Raw genomic sequence first — 18,504 nt, 5'->3', positions numbered from 1 at the left:
AAATAGTTTTGACTCTTGTACAATTCAACTAAAGAGGCCCCTGCTGCTCTTTCCTCAGCTTGCAATCCTGTTTCTTCTGTTTTCTGGCATCAGTCTATCAAGGACCAGTGCAATGGTCCCCGCCCTGAAGCATTTTCCCTGATTGCTCTCAGCCCGAATTCAGAGCTCTTCGTACTTCTCAAACCCTGTAAGAGCATTGCTCTTCTGGCTTATGTAGCTGCTGTTTACTCATGTCTTCCCTGCGGTTCCCTGCAGTGAGTTGCCCCAATCAGGCAACAGCAACTTTCTACCTCTGCTGTCTCACATGGCTACACATAGGATAGTTAAAAGAATCAAGTGATTTACTCAGGGGATTTTTTCCCGAATGGATTTTTACAGTTCATGGCAGACACAATCATCCTAAAAACAAAAACATCAAATTTAAGACCTGGACTTTTGCAGAGATAAAATATTTTTTTTCTTAATTCTAAAACCTTAGCTTTGAGTAACAAAATTGAAGTTCCAAAGAAGGAAAGGCATAACATTTACTGCATAAGCAACAACTTTGGAAGACACGTGATAATGTAAGTCATCAATGTTTCCTACAAGGAGAGCTTAGGAAAAATCATCAGCCCTGAAAAAAAAGAGCTGAGTGTTAGTTGTTGGTGTAGGTCGCTGAGATGGTACGTCATGTCCTGAATCCTGGGGACTCCAGGTAAGTTTAGAAGGTTCCCAGACAGAGAAGTTGTGCTTCATCTTCCAGCCGTAGCCTGGGGAGCCTGCCAGTTTCTAATAGAAATTTTGCCACAAGCATGGAGCCCAAGCAACAGAGGCTGACGCCTAAGCATGGCATGCAGTATTGCTTACCAAATATCCACTCTCCTCTTCTTCCTCTGTAACTTCCTTTGTATTTTGAGTGTATTTGAGTATCAAACTATCCCTGAGATTGAATTAGGAGTCACTGGCTGGGATTTCTAAGGACGCTCTTTAAAGGTGGTGGTCTCAGCTTAAAGTGGCCCTTTATCCCTTTCCATTTATCCTTGCTGTTTCCTGGAACATGGATGTGATGGCTGGAGTGGCGGCAGCCATCTTAATTGCCAATTAACAAAATTAGGAAAGGAAGCAACTCACCAAGGGTGGGAGAGAAAAACACAGAAGGGTCTGTGATGACTCCAGAGATACTGTACCAGCCCTGGACTGCCTGCCACTGGGGATCTTTTACATTAAGAGAAAAATAAACCTCTTTTGTGTTTGAGCTTCTATAACCGGTTTTCTGTTCTAAGCAGCTGAACCAAATCCTAAGTGATACACAGAAGAAGTATCTAGGTGTGCACCAGAGTGTATTTTCCAAAGAAGGTCACACAGTATCTCCTGAGCTTTTAGATACTGTGTGAATTCAAGTCAGAGATCAAATTGTGATTAGAAAAAAAGACAAGGGACTCTCAGGACGCAGAAAGATCCAGGTTCAGTGCTGCAAGAGGCAAATAACTTTTGGAAAACACCAGAATTCACCCAGTGCAAAGTGTGAATAATTAAGGAGGGGACAAGACTCTGCAGCAATTCAGAATTTGGAGAGATAAAAGAACAGGGCAAAATAACAAGGAGAGATTACAGGTCTCAGAGAAGCTGTAAAACATTATACAATAAATGCTCTAGTAGGAACTCTATACAGAGCAGCCAATTTACAGAGTGTAGTAAAAGAGGCTAGGGTGTGCCAAGAAGATGCAAAGAATGCCGTAAACAAACGCTGCAGGCAATAACGTCTCCACAGCCATAACGAGGAGCGGTGCGACCTGTAGCATAGGTATTTTTGTTGGAGTTGTGCGCATTGTTCCCAAACAAGGTACCTCGGATCGCCCTTGAGAAACTAATAGTATCTCTGTTTGACGTGAGTCAGAAATGAGCTCATTTAATGTCTCTGTGAAGGCTAAAGGTATTTGGAGGGTACGAAATACAAGCAAAAATAAAGTAACAGTACACTGTGGTGGCCTTATGTCTGCTATAGAGATACTTCGTTATAGCTGGGTATTAAAAATTGAGTGCTTCAGAAATGAGGTTACAAATTTTGGTTCACAAACCCATTCCATTTTGCTCCAATAATGTAAGGATAGGTACAGGAAGAAAAAACGTCACCTTGGAGGCAGTATTGAAGAAAATGTGATTCCATGGGCTTTCAAGGTAAAATTTTTTCAGTGCAACCCTTGCAGAAAAAAGCAGTTCATCAATGGCTATTGTGCTTGCAGGCATAAAGAAACTTGAATAAAATACAGGAAGTGTGCATATGTTTTTCAGGATCGGTGGAAGATAAAGTTACTATCAAACTTAACCTTAACTTAGATACCTGCACAATCGGATTCCTGTCATAACGATGGCAGGCTCCAGTCCATCACCAAAGACCAGCACACCGTGCTTTTCACCACCTGAGTCCACGTGTTCCTATCCAGAAGACATCATTCATGGTCAGAGTGAATCTTACTGTGATAATGTTCTGCTCCTTTGAGAGCTCATATATGCTCACTCGGAAATCACACAACAGACACCCCCAGTTTCATATGGGAGGTTCCATTTAAAACTTGAGGTAGGGGCATCTAGGTGGCTCCGTTGGTTAAGCATCTGCCTTCAGCTCAGGTCATGATCCCAGGGTCCTGGGTTCGAGCCCTGAGATCGAGCCCCATGCTTCTCCCTCTACCCCTCCCCACCCCGCTCATGCTCTCTCTCTCTCTCTCAAATAAATAAAATCTTTAAAAAAAAAGATAAAGCACCCTTTCTACATATGTATAATAGCATTGTATACAAAATATACATAAGTATACATAAAACATATGCAATATACATGGTATGTAAGATATATTGGCATGTATATAAAAAATATCAATTATGTATGGTGGCAGATGGCAACTAGACTAATTGTGATGACTGTTTTTGTGATATATACTAATATTGAATCATTATGTTGTACACCTGAAACTAACTTAATTTTATATGTTGGTTATATCTCAATTTAATAAAGAAATATCAGTTGAGCCCTTGAGGAAGAAAGCTTATACTTTAAGGACTAAACATTGAACACATGAAACAGAGGGCTACAGAAGGTTCTGCTATTAGTATGACAGCTTTAAAAGAAGTTACCAGTTCAGCATATGTCATAAGCAGGTGGGGGAGAGAGAACCAGGGGGATGTCAGAAGAGATTCTAGATAAGAACTGAGATACTCCTAGGCCATTCATGCCTAAGGAATCACCAAAACTCTAGGAGAAAGGAACCCAAATCAGTGCTATAACCACTTTAGATTTGTATGTAAATGTGGTTTGCCATTACACTACTTAATTTCATCAATGACGAAGAGTACATAGCTCATCTCTTAGTATTGGTTTAGTTCTTCTCAATAGACCATGGGTTTATCCTTACGAAGTTTAGAGTTGAAAAGAACTTCTTCAGGTGCCATTTAGCACCTACAAAGTCAAAAAACCAAAATATCCCTTAGGCCAAGAGTGCAGAAATCCTGCCATCGTGGGACACTCCGCCCAAGCCGATGGCCAGCCACCATCTCCAATCCTTGAGCTCTTGTAAAACTCACCAAGGTGTCAGACTCCATAGGAATGAGTAACTTCATCTCAGTTGCTTAAAAGTACATACATCAAATAAATAAATGTAGCCTTATTCAACCTTCTGCAAGGCGATTTGGCTGTATCTACCAACATTTCAAATGCATTTATTTAATCTTTGACCTGGTAATTCTATTCTCTTGACTTCCTCTACATGACCATGCACGTAAGCATCGTTTGCCAAGCAAGAGATTAGAAACCACCTACATGCCATTGATAGAAAACTGGTTAAAAATTTCATGATAAAGCCACACTGTAGAATACTATACAGCCATGAAAAAGGGAATGGCTTTTATGAACCACTGTGGAATGATGTAGAAAAAGTAAAAAATACAAATAAAAATAATGAAATCACAGAAGTGTCTGTAGCATGCTGCCATTCAGATAACATATTTGCTCATATATTTATAAAACGAACCTGGAAGAATAGGGGAAAATGATAATAACTAGCTGGGAGATGGTAGTGATACAGAGACTTCATCTTATGTCTCTTATATTTGAACCCCTTATTGCATTATCTATTTTAAAATTTTGAAAACAACATATTTAGGAAACTATGTAACAACCTAAAGAGTCTGCATTCTAAGTGCAATTGTACAAACACAGACTATGAGAGGAAATAAGCAGAAAATTGAGACAGAATTACAGACAGTTAAAAATCTTTTTGCCAATATTTCTGTAACCTAAATCATTAAGAATTGTTAAACTATTAAAAAATTAGAAATTAACATGAAACAATGTTAATTTAAATACTCAAGGTATTAGCCTAATTATGCTTTTTCTCTTTTTTTTAAGATTCATTTATTTGGGGGTGGGGGGAAAGATTAGAGAGAGAGAGCAAATCTCTAGCAGATTCCCCGCTGAGCAAGGAGCCTGAGGCAGGTCTCGATCCCACAACCTGAGACTGTGACCTGAGCCAAAATCAAGAGTCGAATGCTTAACCAATTGATAGGCTTTTTCTTTTGTAAGAAAGATGAATAAAATGGATCCATTTTTAAGTGCTTCACTCTTGGGGAGAGAGAAGCAATGTCCTATATTCTTCTTTTTAAATTTTTTAACTAAACTCATACCAACCCACAAGTATTTTACACTTGTTATTATGACTTATTAATTTTACTAATTTTATTACAGCCTAGAACAGTAGAGTCAGAAGGGGATTAACTTCATGTAGTCCATTAGATTCTTGTTTTTAGAAACTCATTTTCTCTTTTCTTGCTTTTTTTCCCTAAATTAATGGAGCTATCTTACCCAACTGTTAGTCACTGTTAAGAAATATAAATGATGGGGGCGCCTGGGTGGCACAGCGGTTAAGCGGCTGCCTTCAGCTCGGGGCGTGATCCCAGTGTTCTGGGATCGAGCCCCACATCAGGCTCCTCCGCTATGAGCCTGCTTCTTCCTCTCCCACTCCCCCTGCTTGTGTTCCCTCTCTCGCTGGCTGTCTCTATCTCTGTCGGATAAATAAATAAAATCTTTAAAAAAAAAAAAAAGAAATACAAATGATGATGAGACTATGTGTACATTCTATTCATGTAGAATTTCAGTGTATAAGGTAACAGACACATGAGCTGTGCAGTGAGTGTTAGCCATGCAACCTATGAATGTCCCAGTCACTTAGGAATTGAGAGAATTAGAACTTGCCGAATGTACCTTTCTAAAAGGATAACATCCAAACACAGTCCATGAACAGTTGCTTTGAAATTGGGAAGAAAATATTCAGTCTCTAACATAGTTTCTTTACTGGCAGTTAATTCAACTGTTTAACTTTAGGGTCTATTGGTTTTTCCTTTTTTTCCCCCCTAGATTATACCAAAATTCAATACTGAAGACAGCACTACTCAGCATTTCCGTGACCTAATCGTATTTTCCACGATAAATGTGTGCATTTCCTTCAATTACCCTATGAATTATTAGAACTTCAGAGACTGGTGTTAGAGTTTTTCTTGTATTTTAACATTATACCTTTTACTCAGTATTGTGATCATACACAACTTTGTACCTCTCTTGCTTGAAGAGATTTCACGAAAATAATTTTAATAAATGTCGTAAGCAATATATTTGCATAAATTGCCTTGCTATCACTCTTTTAATTGAAATGCTTTAACCTGGATCTCAATATGTGCGAGAACTATTTAAGCCTGAATTGGCTTCAACATGAAACTCTGTAAATAGCCTAAAGTAATATGAGTTCTGGAACTAGTGCCAAAGCACTGCGTGCCTGCAAAAAAAAAAAAAAAAAAAAAAAAAAAGCCTGTGGCTTTTTGTCTATTTATATGCACATGATAACTTATACCAAAGAAGAATAAAATTTTAAATATTAAAGGTACTAAAAGTAATGAAGACAAGGATGATTACACATCTAGTATTTTGAACTACGTGTAAGTTCCAGAATTCCTCATCCATAGTCATGATGTGGGCTCTCCTAGAGCAGGAAGAGAAATCTGACTGATAGAGAAAAAATACTGCAGAGAAGCCACATTAATTCCTTAGAGCAGGAGTTGGCACGCTAAAGCCTGTGGGCCAAACAGAGCTCACCACCTGTTTTTTATCTTTTTTTTTCTCCCTCTCTCTCTTTTTTTAGAGAGACAGCATGAGAGAGCATGGGGATGGAGAGAATCCCAAGCGGGTGCCACCCTCAGCTCAGAGACCAATGCAGGGCTCAGTCTCATGACCCTGAGAGCGTGACCTGAGCCAAAATCAAGAGTCGGACACTTAACCAACTGAGCCACCGAGAGGCCCCTCACCACCTGTTTTTTTTTTTTTTTAAAGATTTTATTTATTTATTCGACAGCGATAGAGACAGCCAGAGAGAGAGGGAACACAGGCAGGGGGAGTGGGAGAGGAAGAAGCAGGCTCATAGCAGAGGAGCCTGATGTGGGGCTCGATCCCAGAACGCTGGGATCATGCCCTGAGCCGAAGGCAGACGTTTAACCGCTGTGCCACCCAGGTGCCCCCTGTGCCACCCAGGCACCCCTCACCACCTGTTTTTTAAATAAAGTTTTATTAAAATACCACACTCACTCATAGATGTATTGTCTATGGCTGCTCTCCCGCTACAGTGGCAGGGTTGAGTAGTTGCAACAGAGATCACTTGGCCTGTAAAGGGTAAAACACACGCTATCTGGCCACTCACAGAAAAGTGTTGCCAAGCCCTACCCACGGAATGGGCATCCTCCAAAGAAGGAGATAAGATGTAACAATCTTGAAACTTAGGATGTTGAAAAGCAAGTTACTAGCATCACCCTTATTTCCTTTAGCAGGAGAGAAAGGTTGTGTGGAGACGTATAATCCTTAATTTGCCAGAAGATTCTGCTGTTCTATTCATAATATTTTGGAGTACTGGATAAGGAGTACTGTGACATTTTTTCTCATGAATATGGACTGTGTGTATAAATTATATAGTTGAAAATGTATGTTTTGTAAAAACCGATTTAGAGAAATATAGTATAGATAAATAGATGTAAAGACATATAGCAGAGAAGGGAAACACAAAAACTGCTTGGCATAAGCTGATGGCTGAGACAACAGCCAGAAAAATGATGTGAAATACCAAGTTAGAAACAATGAATAAGGCAAGCATCCTACAGAAGAGCTAAGATGGCTGTGGAGAGCTTGCACGGAAGCCCCCACCTTGTTGGAGTTGGGATCAAGAGTCCACATTTCTGACAACTCCTTCACGTTTTGTTATACAAATATGAGGAAAGAAACGCTTTCTAGAAAAAAGGACTCGCTCATCAACTGCTCCATCTCTTGATTTCCCACAGCTCACCTCTGCCAGGCATTCATCCACCTGGGAATCCAGAGAGCTACCCAGACCTTCACACCACCAGGCAAGCTTAGAGCATCGTGAGCTCTACCTTTACCTCCCTCTTCATATCTCCTTTTTTTGTACCCTGAGTGGAGTAAAAATAATAAATCACCTTTGAAATACCTCAGTATGTCTTGTCAGTAAAATTGCCTTAGGGCCCAACTGTCTGCCATGGAGAACAAGATAAGAAACCTTAATTAAGGCTTGGAAATTCAAAGCCGACATATATTTCTCTAATTCTTTCCCAGCGACTACCATAAAACACGTTGTTGTCTTATGATAATTTTTGTATTGTCCTTGGCAGTTTCTAAAGCAGCTTCGTATTATTCTAGTCTATTAAGTGTTGCATTAATGAGCACACCACTCCCCTCCAGCACCAGATCAAGCCCTGTGACCTGCACTTTGCAGAGGGGGAAACAGAGGCTTCACACGGTTCAATGAGCCTCCCAAGACTGCACAATTCAGGACTAAATAAAAGAGTTATTTGACTTGTAATCCAGTGTTCTTTTGACTATGCCATGTGGCCTCCCAGAAGTCCAGAAAAACAAACTGCTCTAAACTGATGGTATGGACAGAATTACGGCCCCCTCAAATTCATGTGTTGAAACCCTAACCCCCAATATGACTGTATTCAGAGATGGGGCCTAAAACAGGTAATTAGGGTTAAATAAGTTCATATGTGTGGGGCCCTGAGATGATAGGACTAGTGCTCTTATAAGAAGAAACCCCAGGGGCGCCTGGGTGGCTCAGTCATTAAGTGTCTGCCTTCGGCTCAGGGCGTGATCCCAGGTCCGTGGGATCGAGCCCCGCATCGGGCTCCATGTTCCACTGGCAGCCTGCTTCTTCCTCTCCCACTCCCCCTGTTTGTGTTCCCTCTCTCACTGGCTGTCTCTCTCTCTCTCTCTCTCTCAAATAAATAAAATCTTTAAAAAAAAAAAAAAGAAGAAGAAGAAGAAGAAGAAACCCCAGAGAGCTCATTGCCTCTCTCTCCACTGGGTAAGAACCCACCACCAAGAAGGCCTGGTCTGTAAGCCAGGAAGAGAGCTTTCCCTAGGAACCACGTCACTCAAACCTTGATCTTGGACTTTCAGCCTCCAGCACTGTGAGATATAAATTTCTGTTGTTTAATAGTCTATTTTATTTTTGTTATGGCAACCTGAGCAGACTAAGATACACTACTAAAATTAACATTAAGGTGAGGAAAAATTCTGGGGGAAAAAACCCCATAAAGTGTTTGTTTGCTACAATACAATCTATCCTAGATAATAATTTAAATTCAAAATGCTGGCAAAATAAAAAACGACCAGTGGTGAAATTTCTTCTTTGAATTGCTCTGAAACCATCCATCCAAGACACACAACCCTGATGGCAGAGGGTTAAAATAGTGGGTAGCGAGTTAAGTATCTGTAAAGCTGAGACAGGGTAGGGGTTTAGCAGCTGGAATACAAATGTTTAAGAAGTCCAAAGGCTCTAAGCCAGCTCTGGTGAGCTGTACTTCAGGGGGAAAAATACAGCCCCAGACATCCTGGAGAGGACCTGGCACTATCAAGGAGGCCTTGGTGTTCTGCTGGGCATAAACAATCATGGAACATCAACATCAAACAAGGTCTCTCCGTGACCGCGATGGATCAGGACAAAAACGAGACAACTCCATGATTGTCTCTGAATGTAGACAAAACTTGAACCTTTTCCAAACCATACAATACCTAACATGAACATCAGCCCTTTCCCGGCTAATATAAGCGACTCCCACTTCTCCACCAATTACTAAGAATTATTGGGGGGTACTCATCATAGAATTGCCCCTGCTTCCTGACAGCATCCAATCCAGAGCAAAGCCCTGCCTCGTTAGCCCCTCCCCAAATCAGCTAGCACAAGCCCAAATCCTTCCATTCTTTTCTAGCACCTGAGCCACTAGACGGTTTCCCAGGGTGTCCCAACAACAAGGGATACACCATCCTTGGTCTTACGCGATCATGCAACCACGTGTTCGCCACCAGTGTTCCTTGCGGTCTTCCGCTGGAGGGCGCTGACCAAGGACCGCGGGGATAACATGGCCCCGACCTGCACCTTCCCTGTTTTGTTAGTCTCCAGAGAGCCCCCTTGGTGAGCAGATTTTAAAACTACTGTAGCTTGGGATTCTAACATTTCCAATCCCACTGTCGAGTTTCTTTCTGTTTTTCCTTTTGTTTTAAAGGGAGACAGAAATCAGGCTCAAACATAGCAAGGGAGTTAGTTCCTCACACTTAGAATTTTAAAGAACTGTAAGGTTCCTTCATAGTCAGCAACCGCTCTCTCTGTACTGGCTGTATTTCCTCTTAGAGATACGAAGCCAGTTAATAAATTAAGGGACATCAAATACGGTTTTTGTATTAATTGAAGGCATTTGTCATTTTTTTTCTGTCCAGCACTCCTTTCCCCATGCTCCATCCCTCTTCTGACTAACACAAACCTTCTTTCCTGCAGGAAGCTCCCTGTAGCAGTGTGTGCAGGGCTCACTCACATGCCGGGAAAACCAGGGTGAACACGTGAACTTACTCTGGCCATTCAGAATACCTCATTCCCCTTGCCACACTGATTGGTTCATGGAGGGCAGGTAATCCAGAGCTGGCCAATCCTGGGACTGTGCGCTACGGTGGTAACACGGCTGCTTCTGGTCCCTGCCCCACGTGCTAAGCTGGTAGCGTGTATATTTGTGGCTGCCAATGGCTAGCTCAGTTAGCACATGGAAAGAGATTGTTTATGAAGACAGAGACAGAGCTGATGTCATTTGAGACCCCAGATTCAACAATACCTGAAGCCAGCAGCACTCCTCAGTTTCCCAGTTATTTAAGTCAGTAAATTAGTTTTTATCCTAAATTAGAGTAGAATCTACTCATATGCAAACAAAAAAGAAATAACTGAATATACCTGCAAGTTTGCAAACTGACCCAAACCAATTTTTCTGTTCAGCACTACCAGGTTCTCTTACACATAGGCAGCCTCCTGCATTTGGGGGTGGGTGTTGGCCATAGTCCAACAAGTAAACTTGTTACTAGGTCATACTAACCATGAAAGCAAGTAAAGACCGGATTCTGGTACACCTCCATTGATTAGCGAGTAGACACAGAAGGAATGAAAGAACCGGTTCTTATACACCCAGGGAGGTCCACACTGTCTTCTGACAAGTGTGTTCGGTGGAAGATTCAGTCCAAAGTGGACACAGTGCTATTACGACAGCAGGAAGAGCTCATTTTTAGGCAGAACGCTTTGTGAATGAGGGAGCCAGGACCAAACATCAATAGAGTGGACTTCCTGTGTTGCCCCAAAGGTACCAGGTGGCTGGGCTTCCTGCGAGGGTCATGGTGGTTCCACCACTCTTGTTCAACCTCACTCATTTTATCATTGAAAAATTATTGTCATTATACTAATTTATTATATAAATTATGCTAAATCATGATATAATTTATAATATCACTATGCTAACTTAAGAATCCACCTCTAGACTATAAACTCCCGTGTGGTGTCATTCCAAAACTAAGCATTTCTAACGCATGGGTTTCTGAAAAGGGGACTTTTTAAATGCTGCCTGACCACCTGTAGGGCGTAGAATAAAATGAATTTAACATGTGAATACATCCCATTGTTCACAAAGAGAATAAAACACCAAACCTTAATCTTACTGAAAAGCAAATCAATCCAACATCTTACGTAGAAAATTTTTCATCTATTCTGAGCCTTTGAACGTACCACAAAAATAGGATCATTGGCAGCAGAATGTGGCAAAGCGCTGGTCCCGTTCAAGAAGGAATGAACCAAGTTATGGAGGCTCATCACTTGAGAGTCCAGGATGCCGTTTGCTTTATCAAAGCCTTCCAGGGCATTCCTGAGAGAAAATCAGCATGTCAGCGACAACAGTTACAACTGATAAAGGTCTCTTTTTATTGTTTCTAGCCTAAATATCAGTCTTCTGACTTGCGATGGGGTAGGGACATGGGAAGCTCTGTCATAGCTAATTAAATTAGTCCCAACAGGAGCGCCTGGGTGGCACAGCGCTTAAGCGTCTGCCTTGGGCTCAGGGCGTGATCCTGGTGTTATGGGATCGAGCCCCACATCAGGCTCCTCCGCTGGGAGCCTGCTTTTTCCTCTCCCACTCCCCCTGCTTGTGTTCCCTCTCTTGCTGGCTGTCTCTAGCTCTGTCGAATAAATAAATAAAATCTTAAAAAAAAAAAAATAGTCCCAACGAATTAGTCCTAACAAATTAGTCCCAACGTTTAATGACGATCTTCTATCAAGGGAGGGAACTCTTAATCAATGCTACTTCTGCACCGGCTCAGGTGGGTTTTTATATACCGTATGACAATTCTTTACCTTCCTATCTGTCTCCCATGCCAGACTAGGAAGTCCTAGAGGACACAGACTGTGTTTTCTCCAGATTTTTATTGCCAGAGCTCAGTACCATGCCCAGCACAGGGTCTGTGATCAGAAATATTTTCTGAATTAACATATAATCTTATATTCCCATTTCTCAACCAAATAGACCTCCAGGTTGACTGTAATATATTCAGCTTTCTAAATGTATCCCCAAATTCCTCTCATACTTGTCTTCTTCTCCTCCCCATTTTTAGGAAATGCAAATTGTCCTTATCCTAACTAAGTGATCCTCAAATTTGAGCATACATGGGAATCACTGGAAAGAGACAAGTATTTCGTGCCCCAGTCTCAGAGTTTCTGATCAGGAAGTGTGGGCCGGGTCTTTACAGTCTGTGTTTCTAACCAGCTCCCAAGCGATGCCAATTGCAGTGGTCTGGGCCCCACACTTTGATAACCACTCCCTTAACTCAAATCTGTAAAGATTGCGCTCCATGTCAATAGCATTTTTACTACTGTGAAAAGTAAACAGATACTCCTTTTCAAACAGTCTTAAATGTCAGCCTTTATATGACCTTTGACACTACCCTGAGAGCTGTGTCCAACCCCATGCAGACTCTGAGCTCGGCTGCACTTGGCACAACCTCTCCATTTTTCAGTTTACCACACCTCTGCCCCAAATAACCCATCAGATATATAATTCACACTCAGTTAGGAGAGAGAGTCTCTGGTTTGGGGGAAGACCATGAATCTATCCACCGTGTCTTTTTGGAGCCCCATTCATCTTTGTTTAAAATCTTATTTATTTCCTTACTTATTTCTCACAATTCTTAAAGTCTTTTTAGGGGGAGAAAATTATTAGTTGGCCTTTAAATTTCAAGTATTGTAACATCATTGCTGTGCTGTAACTTGAGTTGCCTTTGGTCTGTAATACTCCTCTGAGATCTCAGACTTCAATATTAAGGTCTATGGCTGATACATTTAAAAGAAAAGAAAAAGAGCATGAGAAAATATTTTTTAAATACTCTTATTTAATGAAGTACGCTGGTTCTGAACACTATGCCTTTATAGGCCACGATTAGAAATACAAAAGATGGGGGCGCCTGGGTGGCACAGCGTTTAAGCGTCTGCCTTCGGCTCAGGGCGTGATCCCGGCGTTATGGGATTGAGCCCCACATCAGGCTCTTCTGCTATGAGCCTGCTTCTTCCTCTCCCACTCCCCCTGCTTGTGTTCCCTCTCTTGCTGGCTGTCTCTATCTCTGTCGAATAAATAAATTTAAAAAAATATATTAAAAAAAAAAGAAATACAAATGATGGTTTTGAGCAGCTACGTTAGAAACTATTAAAACGACACTATCCATTGTAGTGGGTGGACAATGACTCCCTAACACTGATTCCTTGTTACCCTTACTTGTCAAGCCTTCTGCATGACTCAACTTTGTACACGGCTCCCAACACCCAGATGTCCTTCCAGTTCATCACAGCCAGAGGCGTGAAAATCTTAAAGTATTTTAAAATGCCATCTAACAGGGCACCAACCTGAAGCTGAAGGTCGAGTTCTGGAAGAAAGGGGGGCTGTCAAACTTCTTGAGAGACAGACAATCTTGTATGTCTTTTAAAGTTGGCAATTTCTCACTGTTTAGTCCCACTTGATTTCTTCTTAAGAGACCTTCGTAGGTCCCATTACAGAGGGTGACCCGGCGGTTGTAGTCATCTAGGCTAAGGGTTGTAAGGAGAGTAAAAATGGCATGTTTTAATTTGGATAAGTATCATAACTTTGGGCCAAGCAAACCAATCAAAATCTTAGTCATGATAAAATCTTATTGCAGTTACCCACGCCAGCATGCTGGAGAGCACTGTCCAGAAGGCTGTAGGAAAAGCCTGGGGTGCAGGAGAGGGAATTCCTGCTAGACTGGCCTACACCCCCACAAACACATACACACCCAGACTAGGGGTGCGTTCAAGGAAACTCAACAAAGACTCGGGGCAGGGGAGCTAGAGCCTTTGGGTTAAAAACAGGCAGATTTGGAGGAAACAGATAAATAAAGGAATGGAGGGGGCGCCTGGGTGGTTCTATAGGTTGAGCGGCTGCCTTTGGCTCAGGTCATGATCCCGGGGTCCTGGAATCGAGCCCCACATTGGGCTCCCTGCTCAGCCGGGAGCCTGCTTCTCCCTCTCCCTCTGCCCCTCCCCCTGCTTGTGCTCTCTCTCTCGCAAATAAATAAATAAAACCATTAAAAACTAAATAAATAAATAATAAAGGAAGGCGGAAGAGCCTCTTGGGGAATCTTTTTTTGAGACGTGTACCGGAAAAAAGAAACAAATGTAAGGAATCACTGAGGACAGGATTCTCCATGGGCTGCAGGCTGCCCATTTGCTTATGCTGTGTTCCTCAGTACCTCAGAGATCATTCTCCCCTGCCCCATTCCCCTGCCCCTCTCAGCTCACCATCGCCCTATGGTCCAGCCATACCGGACTATTTCCAGAGACTTGTCCAGTTTCATACATGGTGTTCCCTTCATCTAGGACACACTCACCACCCTCCCCTCCATCTGCTTGAGGACTGCGCCTCTGCCTCTTAGAGACTTCCCCTGACGCTCTCCTTGGCTTTGCACTTAACATCTATCATGATACTTTTCACATCGTGTTGTAATTTGTTTACGAGCAATCTGCCTTTGTAAATATAAAACGATATCCAAAAGGGAAGCTCTATTGTATTCGTCCTTGTATTCTCAGTACTATTACACTGCTTGGAATAGGATCGGTACTTAAGAAATGTTTGGCTGAATGCAGAAACTACTTCTACTTTTAAAACAGTTGATCTAGAAATGATAACCAAGCCCATTCGATTCACAAGTGTGATTTCCAGACCTCTGCTTTTTTTAAATAAAAGTGCTCAGATTTTTTTTGAAATCCCACTTCCCTCAGGAAAACCAATTTCAGAAACATGTAAAAAGAACCCAGTCTGCATTAGAAACAGAAATACAAAGTGCCTCTCCATCTCTCAGACGTAGGAAAATATGGTCTCTGGATTTCCATTGCAGGAACACCATCATTACCTATCACAGACGATTTCCCAGCTGGAGAATCTTGAGTTCTGACTAATTAGAGTTGGATCATCTTGTCTTGCTGCCCCAAGCAGCTGGTCTGTACACACGTCACAGTCGTTCCTCCCAGTGGCAAAGTTCCAGTAGGGCAAAGCAAAGGACTCATTGCCGATGAGTTGCTAAAAGCAAAGGGCGTACCTAGTTATTTAACTCATAATATCAAATACAACAAGAAAGCATATAAAGCAAAGACTGAGATGGGTCTTGACCAAACGCAAAATTAAAAATACCGAATGCATAGTTTCAACCAACCTGGAGATCCCTTTCCAGCCACAGCAAATGGTACCGATGCCAGGTCACGAAGGCAGGTCCTTGGTGTGAGAAGTCGATGGCCTTGTATGGGCGCCCTGGTCCTAAAGCAATTGGGAAACATATTAAAGTTCATGGAATAGAATTTTTTTTAATAAGAATCCTTACCCCAGTGGAATGTGTCTGCAGAGCCAGTAAGACCATGCTGTTCTAATTGAAAAAAAAAATTTTTGTTTTTGTCATTTATCGCTCTGAAAGCAACAACAGCAACAACAAAACAATTTCAGAAGCAAACTAGCATTTCTAGGGTAAATTCTCCATCTCTCGAAAGTTTGTCAACAGAGATCCAGACATATTCAGGTCATTTCAGCTTTGAGAGTCCGGGTCAAATATTTAATTTTTAAGTAACATTTTATTAAGATGAAATAAGAGTATCGGAAGGATTAGATCATTAGGACCTCAATGAAATGTATTTTCCAAAGACATTTTCTAACCTACTCCCTACAAATGCACTCATTTACAAGGGAGGGATTAATTAATAATAAAGTAACTTGGACGGCTCATCGTCCTAATTCAGGCATTTATGTCACCAAAAAGAACCTGCATGGATTTTGCCTCCCCCATCCATCAGTTACAACCACCAGCTGACGAGCATGGTCGCCAGGACTAGAAGAGAGAAAAATACATTCAAACCAATTTGGCTGGTCACTGGAACCGCCAATTTCAGTGAAAAGCTCTGGGCAATTTAATGACCCCCTTACTGCCCATTCCATCCTTCTTCCCCTTTCGTAAAAGCTTTTGATGGTTATGTAGAAACTTTAGCTAACTTTAGGTCTCTTTCAAAGTACCTATAATAACTTCAGAGAGCTGAACAGACACGAATATAAATTTAATTCCTAGGTATGACCAGAAACTATAGTCTTCTTTCCCTCTTGGGACACAACCCTCTCATAAAGCAAAAATTCCTCCAAGTGATGACAGGAAAACTGTAAAGGTTTATAGCCAGAAGAGCCCCCTTATCTATCGAGAAAGAAAGACAGATGCTTAGCGGAGAGGCACGATTTTTAAGGACTCACGCTGAGGAAAGACATGCTATCACTCGCTGAGGGCTACGCAGACCTTTTTAAATGTTTTAATTCAGAACAAAGCTTAATGTTCCCCAAATGAACTGATGGGGTGAGACCAAGCAAGGGGGAGCCAGTGATAAACACAAGGACAGACAATTCCAATGAGAATCTGACTATTCAAAGGGAGCTTGACGTCTTCATTCACCCTGACCCCAACAAGGGGCCCCAAAGGTGGGGATAAGAGGTACAGCCATACGCAGAGTAGAACCAGGAACGGACTCACATCCCCCTAGAGCGAGCGGACGTCGGTGTATTCACTGGCTGAGAAATATCCAAGGGTGTAGCTAGTCCTACTAGATTAATGAAGTTCTTTTTTTTTTTTTTAAGATTTTATTTATTTATTTGACAGAGATAGAGACAGCCAGCGAGAGAGGGAACACAAGCAGGGGGAGTGGGAGAAGAAGAAGCAGGCTCATAGCGGAGGAGCCTGATGTGGGGCTCGATCCCATAACGCCGGGATCACGCCCTGAGCCCAAGTCAGACGCTTAACCACTGTGCCACCCAGGCGCCCCTAGATTAATGAAGTTCTTAACAAACAACTCCCATTCCCAGTCTTACACAGGCCCCGATGTGCAGAATCTAGAAAGGGCAGGGCACCATTTTCCCAGGCATCCACTGTAACGGTTCAAAGGGCTAATTCAGGAGGAACTCTCCATCGCCGGAGCAGCTCATGCTCTTCCTTGACAATCCGACTCCGAACAAACCTGAGGATCCCGGCAGCATTGCACCATGTTACAGGCTCCGTGAATGAGGACCCAGAAGTCTACAGACTAACCCACGCGGGTTTAACGAGATACGCTCTCCACACAAACACTCTAATTCTGCACCAAGAAGTTTCATGTGCTCTAGCACGTGTTCGGTTAATTCCTCTAATCTGAGGGGAAATGTCAGGAAGGGCTACATGTTTTCTTCTGGAATCAAAAGGAATTTGCCTCCGCTTCACCAACTCTTACCTTTGAAGATTAATAGCTTCATAGAGCAGAGTTTAGACTTTGAACCCAAAACGCCAACGACAGGAGAAAACATTTCCCCAAATGTCAGCCCACGTATGGGTAGAAAGTGCTCCATCCCAGCTTTCGGCGGCATTTGATAAACCTCCGACTTTCATAAGCCTAACCCTTCCTGGGGTTGCTCTCTTGTTAATTAACTTGCCGGAAATTACTTCTGCACCCATCCCCCCACGGCCCCAAACGATAATAATATACCCTCGGCTAAGGAAAAAGCCCACCTAATAATGTATCTCTAACGGAGTAGTAATGAAGCCACACAAAGAAATCATAAATGCTGCAGTTGGCGATCTGGGGCTGGGTCCCGTTGGGCCCCAGCAGGCCGAGCCAGTGCTGGGTGGTGATCACGTAGTCGGGGTGTGTCGTGTTCTTGGCCAGGTCTAAGGCGTCCAGGAACTGCTCCCTCTCCTGAGCAGTCAACGAATGGATATTTTTCCGGATAACCGGGGCTTTCCTCTGATTGCAGTCGTGGCCGGTCCAGCCAAACTTGCAGCCTCCACAGTTGTAGCCCGCGAAATGTCCTAGTTTATGTATAAAAGAAAAAAAAAGGGAGGGGGAGATGGAAGAGGGAGTCAGTGTATGTAACTTGGAAGACGTGTCTGAATTTGAATTCTGGGATAGAATGGAGGAGAAGATGAAGGTGTTTACAAGAAGGCAAAGAAAGCAACTTTCCTTCCCTTATTCTCCTCTTGAAATGTTGGCATTTCCGAGTGAACAGAGCACTAGAGTTCCTTAGAAATACTCCCAGCAAAGACACAATATGAAAGGTATCACAAGCTGTCATGGGTGGACCGCGTCCCTTCAAAATTCATGTGTTGAAGTCTAACCCCCAGTTCCTCAGTATATGACTGTATTGGGAGCTGAGGTCTTCAAAGAGGTAACGAAGTTAAAAATGGGGTCATTAGGTGGTCCCCCAATCCAATATGACTGGTGTCCTTTCAAGAGGAGGAAATTTGGACACTAGCAGTCACAGGGGAAAGACGGTGAAAAGACCAAGGGAGAAGACAGCCACCGAGAAAGCAAGAGAGGGGGCTCAGAAGCATCCAAACCCGCGGACACCTCGGCCTGGGACTTCAGGCTTCCAGAACTGGGGGAGAACAAGTTTCTCTTTCCTCCCTCCACCCCCACCCCCTGGCTGCACAGCATTCTTGGCTGGCCATGCTGCTGAGCCCTGCTATCCTATGGCACGTGCAACAGGACCCACACAGAGGGAGGGGTTCACTGATTTAGAGAAGTAGGAGAATATACACCCAGCTCAAAGTGGAACCGAAATAAA

General features: G+C 42.6%; 1 protein-coding gene across 1 annotated transcript in view; it reads right to left on the bottom strand.

Moving 5' to 3' along the window:
* The window catches only part of DCT (dopachrome tautomerase), a 32,165-nt gene that overhangs the window by 5,272 nt on the left and 8,389 nt on the right, over positions 1–18,504 (bottom strand). Inside the window, exons 2-6 of the mRNA XM_045811104.2 lie at positions 17,450–17,749; positions 15,098–15,198; positions 14,798–14,964; positions 13,278–13,457; positions 11,118–11,253 (exon numbers count right to left, since the gene is read on the bottom strand). Of these exons, the coding sequence (XP_045667060.2) occupies positions 11,118–11,253; positions 13,278–13,457; positions 14,798–14,964; positions 15,098–15,198; positions 17,450–17,749 (884 nt within the window). The remainder of the gene's footprint in view (positions 1–11,117; positions 11,254–13,277; positions 13,458–14,797; positions 14,965–15,097; positions 15,199–17,449; positions 17,750–18,504) is intronic.

Source organism: Ursus americanus, chromosome 10 (assembly GCF_024610735.1).
Source record: "Ursus americanus isolate L20-20 chromosome 10, mUrsAme1.1.p, whole genome shotgun sequence".
NCBI classification, from domain to species: Eukaryota; Metazoa; Chordata; class Mammalia; order Carnivora; family Ursidae; genus Ursus; species Ursus americanus.
The sequence above is the reverse complement of the archived record's forward strand: the minus strand, read 5'-3'. Positions and strand labels throughout refer to the sequence as shown.